The 24,022-nt window shown below is 42.1% G+C and overlaps 1 protein-coding gene across 2 annotated transcripts in view; it reads left to right on the forward strand.

The window, feature by feature from the left end:
• Dpysl3 (dihydropyrimidinase like 3) overlaps positions 1–24,022 on the forward strand; it is a 107,266-nt gene that overhangs the window by 64,679 nt on the left and 18,565 nt on the right. For both annotated transcript variants that reach the window (XM_021266171.2, XM_004854360.4), the window contains exons 2-6: positions 12,522–12,610; positions 16,078–16,262; positions 18,659–18,823; positions 21,169–21,230; positions 22,116–22,196. In XM_021266171.2, the coding sequence (XP_021121830.1) occupies positions 12,522–12,610; positions 16,078–16,262; positions 18,659–18,823; positions 21,169–21,230; positions 22,116–22,196 (582 nt within the window). The remainder of the gene's footprint in view (positions 1–12,521; positions 12,611–16,077; positions 16,263–18,658; positions 18,824–21,168; positions 21,231–22,115; positions 22,197–24,022) is intronic.

Consider the following 24,022-nt stretch of genomic DNA (forward strand, 5'->3'; position numbering starts at 1 on the left):
TTGAAGGAGTGAATGATGAGTAAAAGATGAAGACATGGGATAATTGGGGAAAGTGATAAAATAGGTGAAAACCTGCTGTGTCTGAGATGACTTACAAGGATAGTACTTTATTTGCCATTTTTTAGATACAATTTAATACATGTCACAATAAAAATCCTGCTTTCATAGCCAGGAAACACTGGCAACAGTACACTTTGGTCTGGAACACTTATAAGCAGAAACAGTTATAAAAGGATATTTCAGAATGATTCCAAAGGAAGGTTACTCTGGTGTTACAATATTAAACAGTAATTAGGAAGAAAAGAGCTGCAGCTTCATGGCTTTGCAGGTAGGAATGAAGTCTGCATGCCTTTCAACGCAGAGAATATATTCTTGTAACATTAGCATGGTCTTTGCAAATAGTAAGCAATCCTGCATACGTTCCGGAAGAGGCTTGTTATGTGTGGAGCCTTAGAACTTTGTTGAAGGGGAAAAAAAAGACCTATAGTTACAGAATTTACTACCCAATAGTCTGACTTTGAGTTCTGATAGTTATTGAGTGGTGCTTCATCTGTATTTAATTCAAGAGCTTGTTTCATTCCAGGTCTGCCTGACCTCTTAAAGTCCTTGTTCTCAGGCATCTGCACTTTTCTCTGTCAGTGTGGGGGGAAGTTGAGTTGGCAGGCCAAGAATCAAAAATAGCTACTGCTTTCATAGCCACTTATCTCTCAAATGAAAGCAGAACTATGGGCCCATAGGCTTTTAGGCAGAGGGAAGGCGTTGACCAAAGACTTAGTCGTCACTATAGCCTGGTTCTTGTGTCCAGAAAGAACCAGAAAATAGTGAGCTTCCTTTCCCTCCTTAGCCCATATTTTGTTTCAGGAGTATGCTTGGGTCCTTATTGAAAGGTAGTTAGGTACACGCAAGAACTAGACTGAACTAAAAAGAAATGGAAGAGTAGAGGAGAAGGAGGGTAAGCATCCAAGTGGATGGTTTTGACCTGAGAAGATTTGTGGTTCTTTGGCCTCATTTTATGGCCAGGACTCCAAGGCCCTTCTTCTTGCCCTCCTGGTCGTCCTCTCGGGCACTGATTCTCCTCTTGGATCTTGGGAAGATGCCGAGGCCCCTTTGCTCTTTTGTATGGCAGACTAGATCTCTGATGGATGCCAGGCAGAGCCAACAGGGGCATCTCTGCCTCCTGCCCCTCTCTCTGCAGTGCCCTTTGAGGTGTGAGCTGGAACACTGAAGCTGTAACTTCTCTTAAATGTGTCCACTGTGGGTCACTTTTAGTGAGTTGCATAGCCAGTGGGCTGTGTGCTTTTAACTGCAATCCCCAAGAAGTCCCCAACAGCTTTGAAAGTATAATGTCAGACTTGGAGAAGAATCCTTATGGCCTCCACAAATAGATGGGAGCAATTGCCTGCCATTTGAAGGTGCCACTAACACATTTCAAGGCCACAGCCCCTACATTCCACTTTTGGGAATTGCATTTTGGCTGGATTTCAGGTTTAGTGAAAAGCTTTCTTGTTTCTGAAAAGCAGTAACGGTAATTCGCTTGTCTTCCCTGTAATTTTAATGACCAGTCAAAGCCAGTCATCTGTCAGAAGTATTCAAAGAGCTGAACAGCCTCTTAAGAGGAAGGTGGATACCATTCATCCATGCGACAGCAAGAGGATGTCACTTACTGGGGTCACAGAGCTGTGACCAAAATGCAGGGCTACTGACTCCCCTTCCAGGGCTCTTTCTACTATCCTTTGTTGCCTTTCAGGGAACATTGCCATTTTCAGAGTGACCTTAACTCAGGTCCATCCATTAACAGTGACTGTTCTCCAGAATCCCATGCCCTTAATTCTGCTGCATGACTGAATGGTTGGCCGGTCCCTCATAGTCTCATACCTCAATTTTGCTTCTCTTTTTTCTATTCTCCATTTCTATTAATGGGTCCTTTCTGGATGTTTGCTTTAAAACCACAGCTGACTTTGGATGTCCTTTCCCTTCTTCGGTTGCTTAGCTGACCTAGCCTTCCTCTGCAGTATGCCTTGCATTTTCTAATCCATATTCTTCCTGTCACAATGGACCATAGCAATCATTTGTTCTTTTTCCTTTTCATAATTTTGTTTATTAAATGTTTTTTAAAGTTATGAAATATCACATGAATTTTGCTACTTAAGAAATAATATAAATAAATTGAAGAAAATTGTTTAAACATTTCCCAGGACCTCCTCCTCCTGCATCCCTTCCTCCTGTTATACCCAAGAGCAGTAATTTGTTACACATCCTTCCAGATCTTCCTCCTGCTCACACAAAAACATGCTAAATATATGTACATCTAGCATTTGATTTGCTTTTGCGAGAGTTAGATCCTATTTTACACATTGGTTGACAGTTTACTTATTTTAGATGTTTCTTCAGTCCAAGATACAGATTTTAAACTGTTTTAAGAATAGCCTCAAAATACTAATCCATAGCATGGCTGTATCATAGTTGATTAAATCATACCTCACTGTTAGACATTTTGGCGCTGGGCTGGGTATTTCCTCTTTGTCTTGTCCTATACAATTTGGAGCTTTGTGTACCCTGCTCATGCCCTCAACCTGGATGGTCTGCATTACGATGCCCCTTTGCCTTGGACTGCTGGTTGGATTTCGTTCAGGTGGTGCCAGTGAGAGACTGGCAGGAAAGCGAACAATGAAGTCAGGGTGTTTTCCCCTAAGTCTTCCTACTGAGTCTCTGTGGGCTGGCCACACGCCTCCCCTGAAGGGTTCCCGCTCTTGCCAGGCAGCCCTCTCCATAGTTTCCCCTTTCCAGTTCCAGTAACCTCTCCCTCAGTTCCTCCCCTCTAGCCCTGGACTTCACATTCATTACATTTCCTAAACCCTGTCTGCACTTTTTCAGACAATCCCTTTGTTAAACTCTCTTCAATAATTCAGGTTAAGTATTTCATCTATTTCCTGCTAGTTGCTAAAGGTTCTTTCTTGCTCATTATTTTTCCTCCGGCAACTTGCCGTAACTTTCTAGCTAGATCATTCTTTCCTTGACCTCCAGAATGGTCGTTCTGTCAGCTTAATTATTTATTCATTTATTAACTCTCAGATTGAATTCCATTCATTTTCTTAAAACTCTTCTAGAGCTCTCCAGTACACATAGAATAAAAGCATACCCCATAGCCAGCTGTGTCTTGCAGCCCTCATTTCAATATTGTCAGTGTCAGGGTCCCACCCAGCCCCTTAATTTCTCACTGAAATGCAATTCTTGCCTTAGTACCATTGGCTCTTCCGGTGACTGGTTCTGTGATGTCAGACCATGAGTTAACCTCTGTAGCCTCTTTGTCTTCTTAAATTCCTTGGGGACGATGACAGAATATAATTCATAACATTTTATTGAGGATTAATTGAACAGAAGGTACATAAAACTTCTAACAGTTTTTGGTACATAAGTTTTCAGTCAGTGCTAGTTATGAATTATTGCTCCCTTCTCTGACAAGAATTGCTTTTGGCGATTACTGTGTGCCCACATCAGCCATTTTCTCCAAGACCCACATCAGAAAGGCCTGTGTGGGCTGTGATTTCTGTCAAAAAGATTCTCATTTTCAAGTAACAGACTTTGTTTTTTAGAGTAGTGTTTTGGTCAGCTTTTTATCACGATGATAAAATACCTAAGAAATTCAACTTACAGAAAAAAAAATGTATAGTGGCTCACAGTTTGAGAGGTTTCAGGCCATGGTCTGCTGATTGCTTTGGGATGTGATGAGGTAAAACATCGTGGCAGAAGAGTGTGGTGGAGGAAAGCTGCTCATCTTATGGCAGCCAGGAGCTAGAGAGAAGAAGAAAGACAGACAAAGAGACTGGGATCAGATATACCCTTCAAAGGCACACTCCCCAGTGACCTACTTTCTCCCACTGGGCCCCACCTCCTAAGAGCCTATTCAGTTATGAACTCATCAATGGATTAATCTATCAGTGAGGTTAGTCCCCTCATGATCCAGTCTCCTTTCTAGCTCCCATCTCTGAACACTGCTGCACTGGGGATCAAGCCTTCAATATATGAGTCTTTGAGGGGACATTTCATATTTGAACCATAGTAAGTAGTTTAAGTTCATAGAAAAACTGCACAGAACTCCCATAATCTTGCTTTGTATATGGGATGGTTGTTATAAATGATGAGCCAGTATTGATATCACTTTGACAAAAGTCCATAGTTTTCATCAGGATTCACTTTTGTTGCTGAGGGAATGATGTCATTTATCCACCGTTACAACATCAGCTCGGATACTTTCACTACCCTGAAAATCCCCAGCTTTCCGCTTATTACCAGCTCATCCCTGCTTCTCTCCTCCAGTCCCACCACTGGTCATGACTAATTATTTTACTGTTCCTATAGTTTTGCCATTTGTCTTTCTACTTCTCTTCTGTCTTGTCTTTTTACTTCAGTCTTGTGTTCTTACTTTTATTACTGGTTCATCCTCACTTCTTTGTAAACCTAATACAGAACATCATGGCTAGTTGTCATGCAAGTATATGTTTCAGGAATTAATTATTAAACTTGTTTATCCTCAGAATCAAGGTCTGGGTTGAAATTTCAGGCACATCCTCCTGATGCAATAGACATTTGGCTTTTGCACAAGCTCATGGGCTAACAGTATAAAGGATCTTGTTGGATAGAAGCTGGATTCAACATCTCCAGTGTGTGAATGTGCAGAGAGCTTTCTCTATGGATCTGAGGCTAAGAAGAAACAATGGAAAATAAAACTTAAAAAGTAAATAAATACAAAAGTATCATATGAATCCAGATGAAAGATGGGTGTGAATCGGTTCTCGAAAGCACTGACTTCTCTTTATTCCCCATTGGTCCTGAACACCGTATCTCTCAGGCAATTCATATATAATGATAATAGCTGCCTTATGTTTGTACTGCAGTTTGGGTTTGATTTTCTTTGTGTATCTGTATAATAAGAGTCATAAAGTAAAAGTTGTAGCATAGTAGCAGTCATCATTTGTGATGCCTACTGCTTATGAGCCTTTTGAACGTGTCTAATCGTGCCATCAATTAAAACACTAACCGTGTCAGGTAAGAGTTTTTATCTTTACCTTATAGATATATAAATATGCCTTCTAAGAGAGATGGATGTACCTTCATCTAGCCAAGAAAACTGAAGTCCAGAGACAAATCAAGTCCCTTGTCTAAAATTAAACAGCAAGTTAGTGGCAGGGATACTAATATAACCCTGGATTCTCAAATCCCTTAGTTCTGGGTAGTGCTGCAAACTGCTATTAGTGATAATTTCTTTCCCAGACAGCAACCTTCTTGTTTTTCTCAACCAAAAGTCCACCTGAAGGTGTGTCATAATTCTTCTTTTATCCAGATCTGGAGGATCCTATTGCTCAATAAAGCATGTTTATTTACCACCTTGCCTTGTTTCCATGTTCCCTAAGCTTCGGATCCCAAGCTCCTTCTTCTGCTGTGCTGTCAATATTCGGGCATCCCTGCCATTTTACTTGGGTTCTGCTTTAACTTCTAACAGGTCCACGTTTGCCCCAGTTGGTTGTCAGCCCATATTGGAACATGTGGACCCATGTTAGCCCATGTTGTCCTGGCCTGTGTTTTAATACCAAGGATTGTATTCTTGCTGTTACATCAGATCGTTTTATGTTATTCAAGAAAAGGGTGTTAAATAATGTTGAATAACACAATGAGAAACTTTGTCCCCTTTCTAATTGTTTTCCAAATCTTCTAATTAGATTTTTAAAAAAGTCTCAGCATGTAATTCACATCTGCCTGATACTTGATAAACTTTTTTTTTTTTTAAACAAAATAGTAGATCTGAGCTCATCCTTCTGAGCCCTCTTGGAGACAGCAAAATATAAACAAAACTTAGTCATATTTTTATTGTATTCATTCCTAGGTTTACTATTTTGGGCAAGTGATACTGACTTAGAATTTATAGGAGTAAGACAGCATTTACTTGTAAAGTACATTTATTTAAAGATACTACTAAGCAAATAATAGCACAGTTTGTACCAGGGTATGTCAAGTATCATGAAGCAGGTGCATAAGCACCTGAGGCTTGGCCTACTCCGACCTTACCGACCTTCCTACAAGAGCAGAATCTGTCTGTGACTCTTCCTGTCCAGTGTTGTTCACCCCCCTCTCACCTCACCCCATCCTCTTTCCTGGTCTGGTCATCCACTCGAGCTTATCTGTGTCTGGAACATTGTTGAAGATTGAGAGACTTTTATCAGGGGGCTGGGATTAAAGTGCCATCCACAGTTCAGTCCCCATCCACTTTGACCCAGGGCAGGCCACATCACCTGTCAGGCCCCTTGATAATGACAGCTTTAGAATGGTAAACATGAAATTCTGTAGAGGGAAGAATGTACATGGCTGGCTTTGATGTTCTCCTTCCGAAGGCTGAGCAGCCTCTCTGCCTGGATTGATGTTGTCCTTGGCTACAGCTTCCTCCACCTTCCTGCTTTTCTTACCTTTTCTGTCCCTTCGGGGTCAAATCAAACATAGTAAACAGAACACAGTGCTTCCCCTGTCTGTGTACTCTGCACAGTGGCTTGCATCATGAAGAGAGTGCCTCAGGGTCACTTGCATCCAGCATGCCTTGGCGGTCTTAAGTGTGTTGGATGATGAGGCAAAGGAAGAGTGTGTTGAGACTTTCAACTGTAGCAGTTCAGTGCTGTGGAATACCCAGTCCACTCAGGGCACTGTGCTCAGTTTCAGTGCAGACTCAGAGCTGAAAAGCTGGATTGCTCCTGAGAGTGTGTCCTCTCCCAGGCCTTTCTCTAGGCATCCTTGTTGTGGAGGTCCTAGAAACAGATCCATGTGCTTAGTAGAAAGGGTGAGTATGGGGCAGTTTCTAGACCACCTTCTGTTCCTGCTGGAAGACAGTAGGTTGCTATCTTTTTATGTGAGCTTATTTGCAGAAGACGAATGACCTGGAAGGGCCATGGGAACTTTCCCTGTGCCGGCAGGTTTCAGAGTAGAAGACTTGGCTGACCTTGGCTGCTGGTGGCAGGAACATAGAACAGTTGCTGAGGGTTGGCTGGGGACTGCTGTCTCTGGAAGTTTCTACATGGTAAGATCTGCTATATTTTGATTAACAAAGTGTTCAGTTCTTATTTGTGAGAGAAGTTTTATAGTAGCACATTATGATTGTAAGGAATGATAACAATGATGGCAGCTCACGTACATGGAGCATTTACAGTGTGCCAACAAGGGTCCAGCCCTTTACATGTAATATGCTCCATAATCCTTACCAGCACCCTGAGAAAAAGATATAATTTTCCTCATCTCATAGATGAGGAAACGGAATCTCAGAGAGGTGAAGCTATTTGTCCAAAGTCAGGTAGTCTTGTAGCCAGAATTCAGACTCATGTCTGTGTCTCACCCAAGCTTGCCTATTTAGGATGAGAGCTCTGATATATTTAGAGCTTTCTCAGTACCTTTTCCTGAAGGCCACTTTGAGTCAACTGGACTGTCTGAGAAAGACTGGTTTTCTCTCTCTTCTTTAAATGATGCTGCTTGGAGAAGAAAATCAACAAGATTTCATCCTTGTGGTGTGTCCATCCTGATATATTCTTAAGAGTGAGAGTGTTTTTAGGAAGTCAAATCTGATTGCCCAGATGGGAATTTATTTAAAATAACCACCTGCGTCCTTTTCTCCTCAACTGGATTTTAAAAGGATCTTGAATCCCCACCGAGAATCAAAGTCTCTTTCCTTCCTTCCTTCCTTTTCTCTCTCTTTGTCTTATAAACTCAAATTTTTAATTTTCCTAATCATTATTATACCTTAGAAGGAAAAAAATTTTAGATTTTGTTTTTCATACTTTAAGGGCTCTTGCTACCCTGGATTGTAAATTAAGTCCCTTTATAAACTGCATTAATACATTCAGGCCGTAAGGGGCAGATTTAATGCACTGATTTTATGAGCAGTGGCTAAAAGTTTTCGGAATCTTAAAGTTACCTGCAGCAGAGAACTAGTCAGCAGTTTAAACACTAGAACAGTCCAATTCAGTATCAAACAGGGAAGAGAATTCTGTTCAAAAGATTCACTTGTAAGATTTAAATTCCCTTGAAGCCAGGGATGGTGGTGCACACCTGTAGTTCCAGCACTTGGGAGGCTGAAACAGGAGGATCACCATGAGTGGGAGGCCAACTTGGGCTACATAGTGAGACTCTGTCTCAAAAAGACATCAATCAATCAATCAGTCCCCTTGGAGCAGTGGCCTGGAGGAAATCAGTGCAGTAGGTCTGCTTGGCACTGTCACTCACTCACTCTATCACCTAGGGTTAGGTGCCTCTTGTGTATACACCTCCCTATTTGGAAGACAGGAACAGTGGTCTTTCTCCAACATACTCAAGGCTTTTTAAAATATATATATATATAAAACATACTGTAAATAATGTTGATGGATTTATGAGATTTATCACGGTAGGTATTTCTCTCTTTGGGTATTTTAGTGTCATTCTGTCTCTGTCACTGTCACACACACACACACACACACACACACACACACACACGTACTTCCTCATTCTTGGCAGCTACCCTGAGAGATAAGCTACTCTGGGCTAATGAGACACTCAGGCTCTTCGAGGTCAAGCCCTAACCCAAGGCCACATGTCTGGTTAGTGGTCTGTCTGACCTCCCAGTGGCAGGCACAGCTGGGCCCGTGGTTGCCAGCTGTTGGCCTGGGCACCTTTCTCTACTATAAGAGGGTTTGGCACCCGGCCCTTGATAGCTATGAGGATCTAAGACAGAACTCCCTGCTTGTTGCATCAGGCTCTGAGTAGCTTCATTTTGGGTTCAGGTACCCTCCAGATTACCCCAGCACTAGCCAGGAATGCTAGTGCACACCTGTAATCCCAGCACTCGGGAGGCTGAGGCAGGAAGATCTCAAGTTCAAGGCCAGCCTGACTACATACTGAGACCCTGTCTCAAAAACAAAACACACACACACACACACACTCACACACACTCGATCACACACACAGAGGTTACCCCAGCATGCTCTAGAAATAGCATCATTACATGAGAAAGAATGGAAAGCTCCAAACTAGACCATGATTGCTTGATAACCTGCAAAAAGCCCTACAAAGCCATATTAATTATTGAAGATGACATTTAATCACTATGTTGGATTCATTCGTGTTGTTGATTTTTGTCCCTAGCTTGTGTTCATCTTTGTTTTTCCATGAGTTCATACAAAAGCATGTTTTCTCTCCAATGATGTTTGGCTTTCTATTGCCTAGGGGTGGTCAGTTGTTCTGTCATACCCAAGCCTCAATGGTACGATCCAGAATTGCCTTTCAGACTCTTGTGTGTCTAGTGGCTGGTTTGCCTAAGCTGTCCTTTGTTGTGGATTTTTCCATGCATGGAAAGAGTTGAAAGTAATCGTGTGGGATTTTAGGATGGAAGGATAGAGGCAAGCTGAGGACCCCCAGGGAAAGCATGTGTTTGTTATGGGTTTTCTGCTCTGTATAATGAAAAAATAACAACAGCACCAATAATAAATCCCAATAGGCAATGAACTTGTTAGTCTACTTACTCTGAAATCTGTGTCATGTCTGTCATTCATCTTCGGGCTCCGTCTAGATGCCTTACTTTTGAGCCAGAAGTGGCTTATTTAATTACCACTTGAAGAGTTTCCAGTGGTGCCATCTCAATGGTGTTAATTCCACTTGTTGAGGCTTATTGAAGGACGTGGTGGTCACGCCAGGTTCAATGTCCTTAAGCTGGTTGTATTTCATAACTAGTCTCAGTTCAGGTAGAAACTGGTCCCTTACCAAAAGCCAGTTTAATTCAGCTCTTTACTGGAAAGATAATGAATATCAGAAAAGCATTGAGCTATGAGAGGGAACTCTTAAAGTTACCAGGGTTTTATTATGCTGCAGCTCCTATCAGAGCTGTCGTTGCAGAACTGTGTATGAGTCAGTGATGCTGGGTACTGGTCTGTGGCTTGGTGCTGGCTGATGGGTGCCTAAGAACTGTCTATGGACCTTATAAAATACAGACCTGGTGAATATGAGCAGGGACTGGGAAAAGGTACCTTTCTCATGTGCACTCTAGTTTGGAAGCACAGACCTAAGACAGTCATATAATTTTGAGATACTGTTAAAGCAGTACATTAAAATAGCTTTTTTTCTAAGTCAAATTTTATAACTTCACATAATTTTCTGAATAGGATATCTCTTTATTTATGCTGATACAATACCACCTTCTGTGTTCCACCCTTCAGCCATTCCTTTGGCCAATATGTAAGAGCTGTCTAAAATGGGCTTCAGGAACTAAGGTAAAAAAAAAATCAAAAAAGAAATGGCTCTAAGATTAAAGGAGTCTTTGATTTAGCCAAGAGATAAACAATAAATCACGAAAAACATTTTCATTGTTCAAATTTAATTTCAGTGGGAGCCGGTGAAACTTGCTGGAAAGTTAGATAATGCATCCTAGGGGAGAAACCCTTTGGCTAGAAGCTTCACAAAAGAGAGAATGGTTGCTAGATGTCAAGTGAACATGGGAGAAGGTGAAGAGAACATTTTTTCAGTCTTGGTGGCCAGATAGCCTGATGTGTGACAAGAATATACATTTTATAATTTTATAACTATAAAATAGAAGGCAATACACGATAAGGATGTTGGTGAGCCTGTGACAGAGATCAGAATATGAAGGGCTTATGCAACGTGTGGTGGGAGTTTGTATTTGATTTCATTACTTCATCTTCCTTGCTATATATGTGGGGTTTTTCTAAACACCTCTTTAGTCTGTATCTTTTAAAAATCCTCTCCCCTGTCAATATGACGTGATGAAATTTCCTTTTTTCATGCAGTACCTTGGGAGCAGAAGCTAAGTGGTAATTTTCTATGTCTCCCATGGGGTCCTATGTCCACACCTCATTTTCTGCCCCTGTTCACCTACTTCCATTTCTGAAGCTGGAAGACGCCTGTCTGTGGAACTTCCTCCTCCCTAAAACCTGTATCCTCCTTGGAAGCTGTATTCTCCTATAGGGGCCAGGGAATAGTGTCAAAGGGACGGTGATGTTGGAGAGCTGCCCTTGACACCTCCATCCATCACACTTAATCCCAGTAGGCAGATAGTGTAAAGAATTTCTGCCTTGAGCACTGTCATCCAGAACTGCCTTTTCTACACAAGTCTTCACTCCTCAGCTTACAGTCCTTCTGCCTCTCGGTGTATTTTCATTCAGACTCAAACTCTTTGCCTCCCCAGTCTCATCTCTTGCTACTCTTCTTTGAACTCCCTCTACATTGACCTTTTTCAGATTTTCAAGGAAACTAAATGTATTTTTAATTCAGGGCCTTTGCATATGCTATTTCTTCTGCCCAAGAAGTGCCACATCTCCATCTTCATCTCAGTTGTTCTTGAAAAGACTTTTTACAGCCTCTATTTAAATAAAGCCTTACTCCTGTATTATGTGACACTTAATGCAATTTTGCATTGCTGTGTTTTGTTGACTTTCTCTTTTGCTAGACTTCTCCCTTAAATTTCGTAGAAGCAATGACTTAGTATGTCTTGTTCACAACTATGCTCTTCCTACCTGGTTGATGATAAAGATTAAATAATTATTTGCTTAATCAGTGAATGAGTGATAGATAAATGGATGAGCGGAAGGCTGGATAGATGGATGGGTGGGTGGATGGATAAACTGATGAAGTTGAAGTCTCTAAGTTGAATTCGTCACAAAATCTAGCCTTCTGTTCCTTTTCTTTTTTTCTTTTTCGTTTTAATTTTAATGTAAACCTAACATTCGTTATTCACGCCATAGTTCCACTCAGCCAGGCTCCTCTGTGGCCTAACAATACTGTATCCATCCAGTCAAAAGCTCATCCCTCAGTCTAAGCTCCATTCATGTGATGGGATCTGTGATCTGTAGAGCTGGCCGTGATTTATTCCTCTCCTGACTTATATAGAAAGCATGTATTTATTTTGCTAATAATAACCTTGAAGTATATTCTCATTGTTTCCTATTGAATCACATATCCAAATTTCATCTAAGTTACAATTTTTAAAAAGGCTTTATATCTCTCATGATTAAATCAGTAAAGAAATCTACTAAAAATGTGAGAATTTCTGAGTATAATGAACCAAATATAAATTCTGCATGATTTCTCCACCCTGAGGTGAATATTGTAGATACTTTGTCTTCTTTCCACCTAGTGCTTTTTCTTATACTTTCACAACTTTGTATACATATGTGCACACATATGTAGGTATGCTGAATTTTAAATATAACATGAAGTAGGCATGACTTCATGTTATTATAGGTACTTTTAAAAGCCTGTGACTATGATAGGTTGAAGAAACAGGAGGTGAAACTTCAGAATAATTTGAATTGGGAGCAAACAAAGACTGCAGCCCAAACAGACACACCCAGTTAAAATGTTGAGTACATAGAGCACACAGGTGACTTTATTAAGTGTGTTCCTGTTGGACCTCTAGAACAGTAAACTGGGAAAACCTTAGCAAACTACTATTCTCCAAAGTCCTGGTTCTGACAATGACTCATGTTTTCCTTCTTTTCTAGAGTGACCGTCTCCTTATCAAGGGAGGAAGAATCGTCAATGATGATCAGTCCTTCTATGCTGACATTTACATGGAAGATGGCTTAATAAAGTATGTATATACAGCCCTTCTTTTTACTTTTGTACTTGTTGTCTTCAGTGAAGGCCTGGAAAGAAGCTTTGATGGCAGGAATGAAGTGAAAAATCTGAATTCAGTCAACAATAATTCTGAGGGTCCCTGTGTGCAAGTTGCGTGGATGGGCATTCTGCAGGTCATGGAGAAGTAGAAGACATTACCACTGTCCTGATGGATACTGAGGAGTGTGTGAGAATTACACTGGCCTCAAAATACCAGGGCCTTTGTTGTAAGTGTCAAAGGACTTGAAATCAAGATAAGTGATTTAGAAGTGACAGAAAGAAACCTTTTACAGGAAAAGAGAGGCTATTTAAAACTTTTAGAACCTTGACAAAAGCATAAGACTGAGAACAGCAGGCACAGATACTACATGCATTTCAGATATGATTTTTAAATAGTTTCCTGAAGGATTCATATTGTATTTTCTTTATGATGAGGCTTGCTGTTAGATGCCTCTAGGAAGTAGGGCCAGTTAATTATGTGCAAGTCCCTTACATAGTGAACGTGATCATGTATGGCAAAGTATACCGCCACACTGATAAGACCAGAACATCCAGCCCATCTTCTTAACCACCTCTGACCTCACTCAGTTTTATTTTGCTATTGTTCAACTTCACTGGTTAGTTTAAGACTCCAGTTAGAAGGGCTCTCTTACTTATCTTTAAAAATTTGGGTCAGATATAATTTTCTATAGGCAGACATTCTCTACCTGTTCCCAAGTCCAAGCTCACTTCCCTTCTGTGTTCTCAAAACATCCTGTGCACTCATCAGGCGTAGCAATTCTGACACAGTTACATCAAGGACTGTATCTTGTCCATCCCCATATCCCAACACTTAGCCTGGTATGGATTAGCACTTACAGCCACCTTTCATTGTGTGCATAGTAGCGGTCAATCACTGTGTTAAAATGTTTCACTTGTCTTATTTCCTTCAATCTGCCAGCAACCCTATGAAGTATTGTTACCCTCTTTTCTCAGCGGAGCAGAAAAAGGCACATAGAATAAATAACTTGTGAAAGGTCAGAATATTAGTCAAATAGATTGAATAAGTGAGTGAGTGAATGAATGATTGATGAACAAATGCAAGAGTGAAGATACTCCATAGTTGCTCCACAAAGTTATATCATTACTTTTCCTTGTTAGAAGCAGGAGAAATGGAAATAATAGGCAAAAAGTATAATAATTAATTCATTGTACAAGCCACAATTGATTATATATTTTTTCTATTACTAAAATTATTATATATTGTTGGAAGTATGAGTTCCCTTGCTTAGAAGCTTGCAGAAGTATAATAAGTTGGTGCCTGATACTTCCTCATTTCACATCACATGAGAGTCAACACTGATTAATCACATAACTTTTTGCAGTTGAGCCTTAAATACAGGTTGAGAATCTTTCTTCATACTATGCTTCAGGGATCCCTTAGGAGGGTTAAATATGAAGATGAATCTTTTTTGCCAGGTTTATTAGAAAGAGTGGAAGGCTATTTGTCAAGGATGTTGTAGAAGAAATTTAATTATCAGTTGTTAGTTGTTTGTGCTGTATTGGAGAAAGGGGTGGGTGGATAAATTTGGGCTTCATCTAATTCAGAAATGCCGTGTATCTCCTACAACATCCTTAACTCACAGAGTATAAGAACAAAACTAATTTCCTCCAGTTGTTGCATAATTATATACCTCTCTGTGAATATTCATGGAGTAGTTTCTATGTGCGAGGCTCTGGACACTGCTATGTAGCATACTACAGTAGATGTTGTTGGGGCCCAATTCATCATGCTTTCTTTCCCCAGGGACCTTACAGTCTTTTAGGAGAACAGAGATGTCTGTATATGTGCAGAGGACCTAATATTATCAGCAAATAGCACCCATTAGTAGAACAGATGAAATTCAGAGGAGAGGGCTGATGATTAATTAGAGCAGCTGATGTTTATTGAACCCTAATGTCCCTAACATTATTCTTTGAGCTTAAAAGATAATAAATTTAACCTGTTCAACTCTGTGAAGGAGGCGTTTATTACATTTTACAGATGAAAGAATTGAGGCATGGTGAGGTTCAGTAACTTGGCCATGGTCGTATAGCTAATAACTGGCAGACTCGGATCGTGATCCGGGCAGCCTGCGTCCAAGGACAGCCACTCTCTTTATTCTTATTAGACTTGCACGTCAATAGAAGCTTGATGAAGGAGAGGAAATGAAAGTTGAGCCTTCAGTATTTGAAAAAAGGGGAGGCATTTCTGCTTCAGACTTGATGTTAGCTAATTGTCAAAATGAGTGAAAACACCCAGGCAATCCTTCATGCACTTGGTTCTCAATTTCTCCCAGGGGAAAAATCAGCAAGGAAGAAAAATGGGAACAGAACAGGCCAGTGTCTGGACTAGAGTTATGACTAGAGGGTGCATTTTTCCACAGTGTGTTTTACATTGTGGTGGCCCTGGAATGGTCCCTTGGTGATGTGGTGAAGTTGAACTCTTAGAGATGTCAGAAATACTGCAGTTGCAGAACTCAGAGTTTGACAGGCCTGTGGTAGACATCTTACTACACCAAGAGAGAACAGTTCAGGCTGGCTGTGCACAGAAGGGGAAGTATTCTTGCCATTAGCAGTACGGTACCTGTGTACCCAATGTAGGAAATATTTAATGATAATGTAGCAGCTGTGGATCTTGTGTGTAGAAATCCACATGGACAGGTTTGAACAGATGTTTAAATCATGGATGCAAAAATCACATTAAACTAAGCAACACCGGATGGCATCATAAGTCACATTGTATAGGAAATAGTGCTGTTCACATTCCTTGGGGAGTGTACCTGTTGGCTTGCTTCCTCCTGAGTCTGCCCTGCTTCTCCCTAGGATGCTCAGGAGTTTCCTGGGCCAAGTTGTCTCTTAGGGAGGTTGTCATAATCTCCTTCCTTCGCTTGAAGCTTCTGCTGAGACCCTGACCTCACAAAAGCAGCTGGTGCCAGAGGCATCTACGTCTGTGACTCCTTCCTTATGAATCTCGTGTGAGCTGTGGTTGATGATAAATCATCAGGAAAGGTAGAGCTAGGAGTAAAGACTGAGGTAGAAGTAGACCTGGGCAGAGTTCTTTTCTTAGAAGCACAAATGGCCTGCTCAGAAATGACTACTAAGTTCTCATGTCTGTTCTTGCAGTGACTCCATATTTTCTTCTATCTCTTTTAACAGTCTATTATTTTATATTCTTTAGTACCCACATAGTACCATACAAATTATTTTGTGTCAATACAAACACAAGCTTCATAATCCCATATCAAGTCAATTTGTATCAATAAAAACACAAATATCTATCTTTGTTTTAAAATTGCTAGACTTGTGAGTCGCTTGAAGCCTATTTTGACAAGTGTATTAAAATGTTTGAAATTTTTATGATACTATATTTATTTTGACAATTGCTTTTTTAAATTACCAGTTGTCTTACTGTCTTTCCAGGCAAATTGGAGACAATCTGATTGTCCCTGGAGGAGTGAAGACCATTGAAGCCAATGGGAAGATGGTGATCCCAGGAGGCATTGATGTCCACACTCACTTCCAGATGCCATACAAGGGGATGACCACAGTAGATGACTTCTTCCAAGGAACAAAGGCTGCCTTAGCAGGTGGCACCACCATGATCAGTAAGACCTCAGATTTTACGTTCTTGAAGTCCAGAGGCGTGTGTTCTCAACAAACCTGCTAATTACAGTGTCCTCCATTGATCTCTTGTTCATGCCTCTCAAATTGCTTTATAGATTCTCTAGCTGATGGGACCTGAGAAAAGCAGGCTGTTCTGGGGAAATGGGCAGCTCACTGTAACTGCACAGAGGAGATTCTTGAAGTGAACAAGCATGAAAACAGCCGAGGAAATGAAAACTTTCAGAGAAAGATAACAAGAACTTATAGTTCTTGAGAAATTAGTGGGCTTCATTGGATTTAGTGCTGTTTGACCAATTTGTACCTTTGAGATTGGACAAACTGTGAGAGTGGTTTCTGTTTTTGTTTTGTTTTGTTTTATTGTTTTGATTTTGTTCAGTTTCGTTTCTGGTAAGTTTTCCAACTTACCAAAGAAACCTAAGGAGTTGCATGCCATTGGATTACTGAACCAATGGCATGCCAGGGCAGTCCTTCCTGTCTTAAAGGAATCTCAGTGAATTGGGTCCTATCTCAGTGCTGAGCCCAAACGTGGTCAGCCAGAGTACTGTTTATTTATTTATTCATTTTTGGTACCGGAGATCGAACTCAGGTCCTTGCACCTGTGAGGCAGGCGGCGGAACCACTGAGCTAAATTCCTGGCCCTGTTTATTTTAATTAACATCGTATACATCCACCCACAAGCACAGAACACCCTGAGCTATGGAATAGCCCACTGTCTTGCACTCCTTTTGACAGGAGCACTGACAGGGCTCGGCTTCAGCTAGTTGGATGTGGAAGCTGTGGAAAATTGCATCAACACCATAAAAGGTGCAATCCAGAGAGACCAAAGCTTTTCTCCAGCTGAAGTGGGGAAGCCAGCTGACTTCTCAGCAACTGCCTGCCCATGAAAGCCCTAGTGTTGTTCCAGACATTAGTAATGTAGCTACAATCATTTGCTTTCCGATGAGTGCATTAAGGCTGCCTTTGCATTTGATCTTAGCCAAAAGGCCGAGAAGCGATGAGGCTGCCTTTGATGGAAGGCTGAGGAAAAGCATGATCTTGGCCTGGCTATCTGCAATGAAGGCAAGAAATTGGACCTGTTTGACATCCTTGGGATGCATATTATGCTTGGTCTTCTGCATTAGGGAAGGGATATGAGGAAAGTTAGAAATCCAGGTGATAAGAGTAAAGCATACTGGGAACCACAAAAGCATTCTTGTCCTTCACAGTTAACTTAGAAATCACAAATATGCAAAAGAAAAGAAACTTTGTAATCCCACATCACTGTTAGAGTTGGCTATGTATGCTACGCATATTTTTCCCATTTAACAAAAATAAGATCCTAATATTTGTTCAGTACTGTATTTATCCTGCCATTTTCACCAGTTACATGTCATGAATATCTTTCCACTCACTTGTTTACCCTACCACAATATTTCAAGTAGATCACTACGTTATGAAAGCATCGTGACTTACCTAGGTAACCAGATGTCCCTAGTATAAACATTTCAGTTCTTTCCAGGTTTTCACTTACAAAAATACATCCTGAGAACCAAAATTTTGCAGCTATCCACACCTATTTCCCTGGGAATAATTCTTAGGCATGGAAATGACTATTAAGATATGAAAAAATGTCTAGACTTGTAATGTACATTCCAAAGTTGTTCTCAGGAAAGTTGCACCCTTTATCTTAGGAGCCTATGGAAGAGCTATGAGAGTGTAACTTTTGTGTTATCCTCACAACTGTACAAGTGATTATTTTAAAGAACATTATCCATGGATATAGGGGAAAGAGTAGTTTTGGGCTCAAAGACACTGGATGCTTGCCAGAAATGTCACATGGAAATGAGGTCTGTGGCCAGAGTGTTGGATTTATGTAACTGACGCCAGTGCTTTGTCCATCAGTAAGCAGGAAGGCTACTGATTCATGTGCTTGGCATAACTTAAAAACCCCTCCCTCCCTCTGGAAAGAGGGTCCAACTTTTATCGCTGGCAGTGACACAGCCCTGGTAGTAACTGTGTAGTGAGAAATCACTGATAGTTAGTATTTCTGGAGTACATACTATGCGCTAGGCATTGAGTGAAGCACTTTGCATGGATTTTCTATTAAATTGTATAACACACTCATGAGGAAAGCAACACTACAATTGCTGCCCAATCCTACTTGGCACCTGTTTTAAGGAGAAAAAACTGAAGTATAGAGAGGCTCGTTATTTTCCCCATATCTCATAGCTAAAATACATTTAAACCATCAGCCCCCTCAAAGCTACTAGAGAACCTTTTCTAGTTTAATTTCAAGCTTAGGAAGTGGGAATTGTGCGTTATCGCTCAGTAAGCAGGACTGGCCTGGGCAGAGGAGAAAATCCATGTCGAGTCACTGACCTGGGCCTCTGTCCTCCAGTTGATCACGTGGTGCCTGAGCCCGAGTCCAGCCTGAGCGAGGCCTATGAGAAGTGGCGTGAATGGGCTGACGGGAAGAGCTGCTGTGACTATGCCCTGCACGTGGACATCACCCATTGGAATGACAGTGTCAAGCAGGAAGTGCAGAGCCTCATCAAGGACAAAGGTGAAGCTGAGCATGCCCTCTGCCCTCCTCCTTGGGCATCTCCTTGCCTGTACTTCTTACACCATCAGTTCATTTCAGTCTTATTTCCTTGCTTGGAGTCCGAAACATTAAGCTTGAGTCCTGGACATAGGGGTTCCACCATGTACCCCTTTGTGTGGAGTCTTACCTCCTACAGGATGCTTATGGGATCACAACCTGTTACTCCCACTTTTCAAGTGGTGAAGCTGAGGGTCAGACTGACTGGCCAAGATCACAGAATTAGTAAGCAGTAGACCTACCCAAAGTCAATCTTCCTCACTTCTGTGCAGTACCACCCATTTTGCAGAGGAAGATGCTGAGGCTAGGAGAAGCTAATGTATCCTATGTAAGGTCACCTGGACAGCAAATATGAGCTTAGGCACTTTAAACCTCTATCATTTTTACCCCAGAGAGCAAACCATTGCTCTTATGTAACATTGACATCCTCAGAAAAATCTGACATATTTCCAGGAGCGAGGATGTGTTGCTACTCAGCCTAGAAGCTTAGGGCATGAAAATATGCTCTTGTGGTAGCAGGCGTGAGGGGTAAAGGGAGTTTCCTCTCAAAAGTATATGACTTAAGCCCATTTTCTCAAATTCTTCTCTTATCTACTTCTTTCTATGTTTTGATCAGTAGATATTTACACCATCATAGAACATTGTTAAGTCTACTGGCATCCAGTCCTGTGAAGAACAATAGAATCAATGCCACATGGCGAGAGAACAGGCATCATATTAGTACTCTGGTCTCACATGCTAGGAGTGCAGCAGAAGAGCTTTCACCTAAGGTGGAGGGAAAGGATGATCTGTTAGAGGATGAACTTTTTATTTTCAACCCTGTTTTTACTCCCCAAGTCCTATCCAATTCTTGATGATACAGAATATAAGATTAGCTCCCTCTTTTTCTTCTGTACCTTCTTATACACTGGGCATCTCAATTGGAGTAGAAAATTGAATGGCTTTAAAAACGTAGGGTCTCGGTCATTCCACGATGACAGGGAGGCTTTTGGGAAGAGTGGTCTGGTCAGAGCTGCCCTGAGCCGAACCATTCTGGGTAGAGGCATTCTCAAACTATAATCCACTTCTGGCTAGGAACACTGTGGGTTGAGATGGCCTTAATGGTAGAGACCAAAATTGTCTTCCTGCCCTCAAAATGATTCCCTGTTCCCTAGACCTACCTATTATTTTGGGTGAAAATTTAATTTTCCTTATAACCCTGGCAACTGAGGTCTTTGAGCAAGAGGCAAAACTTACTTTCCGCCCCCACTAGCTCTGTTAGTTCTCTGAGGTCAGGGTCTACATTATTTTTCTTTAACATTTGAAATTCACATAAATTTGTTTAAATTGAAGAACAGTTCCTAAGACTTCATTTAGAGACTGTATTTAGAGGCACCGTGTTCAGTCCAGTATAGAGCAGACATTCAGTAAATAGTGAAATAACCTCATTCCGGGAGCCCTGTAATAGAGACCATATATCTACCTTGATGGGTGCTGAGAGCTCTCCTTTAAGGTGTTGCTGCCTTCACACCACCTTATGATGCAGGGCATTGTTATTTTTCTATTTTACAGGTGAGAAAAACAAGACCCAGGGAGATATCCATTCCCAGCTCACTGCACTATGTGCAGGACTCTAGTGGTACAGCCTACGTGTGAACCCAGCTAGGGCTATAGTGGTTCTCCATGCTGGCTGCTGCCTCAAGCAGTATCCAAATGTACTGAGCTTCTGGGCTAAAAAGATGGAGGGGGCATCTTAGTCACTGTCTCATCACCTGTAACTTAAGGAGAAGACTGTAACTTAAGGAGGAGAGGTTTATTTCAAGTTCCAGTCCTTTGTACGCTCAGCAGCATGGTGGAGGAAAGCTGCTCACATGCTGATGGCGGTCGAGAGGCTGAGAGTATAAAGGGGAGAACTTGGGAGAGAGACACTTCCTGCCAGGTCATGTCCCCAGTGGCCAATGTCTTCTGACCAGGCCCTGCCTCCTAACCTCTAATTAGATAAAGTGCCCTCGTTACTCAATTACTCCTTAAAAGACCTGCCTTTGCGTGCATGAAGCTTTAGGGGGCATCTGGATATAAACCAGAATAGGGGAAGTACGAAATAGGCACAAAATAAGGGCCTCGCTGCAGTGACATCGCTTAGGAACTACTGATTTTATACGGTAAGGGTCGGGATGATAAAATGTTTTTGGAGAAGTTGAAGGATCTGCGTGATACTGGATTGGCACTGAGTAATATGCTCAGCTCCCATGGGTGAGAGAATGGAGCTAAGGAGAGAAGGTTGCTGTGATAATGTTGTCTTTCTCCTGTTTTTCTTCTCTGTCTTGCAGGGGTTAACTCCTTCATGGTTTACATGGCCTACAAGGATTTGTACCAAGTGTCCAACACAGAGGTAACAACCCCTATGCCATGAGGTTTTAGGTATCTGATGGGTTTCCTATTGTTGCTGAATATCTTGGCCCTTGAAACATGAGTCACTGTGGTCAGTGTGGGAGACCACTGGGCCAGAGTACTTCTTGAAGCCCTTGCAGTCCACATGGCTTTGTAAATAAGGTAATGGGCAGGGTGCCACTGGCCAAGCAGGGATAGGGAGCTAGAATTTCCACTAGCGGCAGCTTTCTGGGAGAATAAGAGAAAGGGCAAGTCTAAATCTTCATCTGCTGAACAAGTTCCCAGCCCCTTATAAGCTGTGAGAAAGCATAGGATTACCTGTCTTATAGGATCAGGAGGACCTGCTGCTACTTGGAGTAGTTGTTCTAGCTTGCCTATGACTCTTCCTAGAAAGTCATGGCTTGTATTTGTTGTAGACAAATCTCAGATTAGCAGAGGAAATGCAGGAAATTAATTCCTGTGTCTCTTGGTTAGGAGATGAAGGTTGGTTCAAACATAGGGTTTCAGCTTTTGTGTTAGTTTTGACCTGGCTGTACTGGCTTTCCAGAACACTTGTTCCAAAGGATTCGCTAGCTATGTCTCAGTTCAGTGGGAAATGATTCATTAAAAATAGGTTCCTGAGCCAGAGGATGCGCTCACCAGTACTTCATTAGATTCTGGTTCTGTTTGTCTAGAATATGACAGGATCTTCAAACAGACATATCTCCCAGAGTTTCTTTGGACTACATTCCTCTTTTGTCATGCATATTTTAGTCTGTATTTCTGCTCTAGTCATAGATTTCTTTTGGTTTATTCCATTTGTTTTAGCTCTGGCTTTAGTAATTGGCCTTTAAATGAGGTGACTAAAAGTGGCTGGGAGGATGACAAAGATTCATTTCTATTTCAGCTCTATGAGATCTTCACCTGCCTGGGAGAGCTAGGGGCCATTGCTCAAGTTCATGCTGAGAATGGGGACATCATTGCCCAGGTAACACAGGGAAGCCCCCTGGCAAGTGCTTTCTGAGGGTGCTCAGGTCTGCATCCCATTGGTCCTCCTCTCTTCATGGTCACTTGAGCTCTTGACGTGTGGAAGAGACCCTCAAGGCAAAATTTGTTAAAGACAGAACTGGCCCTAAAGAACTCACAGTCTACATGGAGGGAAAAAAGAAAAGGAAATGGAGAAACTCCAAGATGCTGTAAAACAGGAAGCAGTCTGGCCATCCCAGAGAATCAGAAATGGTGTCCTGGAGGGGGACACTTTCAAACTGGCCCAGTTGGTGGGAGAGCAGTGCTGATCCTCTTCTAAAAATGAGTCAAAGCTCTGTGACATTGTCCTGATGAAAAACCCTAAGGCAGCAGTTCTCAGAAGCCAGAAATCTGATCCACATCTGCAGAAATCACAGCCTTAGATAATAAAGGATCTAGGTCTTGTGGGGATCAGACTGGCTTCCTAGAAATCATATTGAGAAACATGAGGAAAGAGTGATGAAAGCAAGGGCCCCAAAGCCCAAAGTGATCATTTGTAAGGAAGCAGAAAGCAATTCCTCTCTGTCTCCTGGACCGCTTAATGGAAGAGACACACACACAGATGTGTCTTAGGCAGGGTTATGTTTATCTTATAATCATTCAGCACTGGCCTTTGCTTGGAGGAGATGACCAGTAAAGAAGCAGGAGCTGTCTTAGGCCCTTTTATAGCATTAATTTCGAGAACCAGCATCCATTCTTTCTGAGTGTACTCTGAGCACTGTGCCAGGCAAGAGGCTCTGAGGTGAGCGGAAGCAGATGCACTCCATAGCACACAAGTGCTTTGGGCTGTGCCTCCACTTCAGAAGCTGCCCAGGACTTGGTGGAAGTGGTCAGCAGGGGTGTGGGAGCAACAGACAGGCCTAGCCTTGTCCCAGACCCAACAGCTTCCTAATAGCAGGTACGGTTGGTGAAGCACTTATCACTACATGCCAGGCACTGGCTAGTACTCTGGAATATTCTCCTTTAGTCTTCTTCCAACCCTTAAAGATGTTGTCATCCTTCCTGTTTTATAGATCAGAGCATCGGCTCCTAGGGATTATGTCACTGGCCCCAAAATCACAGCAAATGACCATGACCGGAGGGCCAGATCTTAGCTCCTAAGGGGTTGTGCCTCAGTGGGCACCTTTACCCAGAGATGGAGTTTGTGGGGTCCCTTCCTCCTAGAGCCCAGCTGCAGGCCCCCGGAGACACAGTGCCCAACAGTGCAGGGCTCCAGCCCCTGTAGTCTCAGACTGAGTGTGGAGGGGTCGACTAAGTGAGCACTTTCCTCTTATGACCAAGGAGGCTAATTAGACAGGCCCCAGACTCTGCCTTCTCCCGAATCTCCCACACAACCAGACATAATGAAATCATTTTCCACAGAGGGTGGAGGGCCCAGCTCCCAGGAGAGACGCCCGCTGGTGTTACAGCTGCCACCCTTCCCCCTTCTCCAGGGGTTCAGGCAGCAGCCAGCGGTCCCAGCCTTCCCTTCAGCTGCCCTCCAAACCAAAGTCCCCACTCCTCCAATCTAAAGGCAAGGGGATTCCAAGGCAGAGCCCCTTTTCCACAGAGGCCTCTTCAGTTCCCCTCCACCCCCAGCTTTTCCCTGCCTCAAGATCTGTTCTCTGTCAAGAGAAGAATAAGGGCATTTTCCCACTTGGATGAATTTCTTGTGTGTGTTTATTAAATTCAGCTTGAGCAGAAAGATTTTATCACATTGTCTAAATGAAGGCAGCTGTTGTACTTAGAATTTCTTGCTGCATTTCTGCAAAAGTGACTAAAGAGCCAAAAAGATCACTTCCTTTGGAT

Source organism: Heterocephalus glaber, unplaced genomic scaffold, assembly GCF_053883595.1.
Source record: "Heterocephalus glaber isolate CG9 unplaced genomic scaffold, H.glaber_assembly_v1.0 deba00001463, whole genome shotgun sequence".
Taxonomy (NCBI): Eukaryota; Metazoa; Chordata; class Mammalia; order Rodentia; family Bathyergidae; genus Heterocephalus; species Heterocephalus glaber.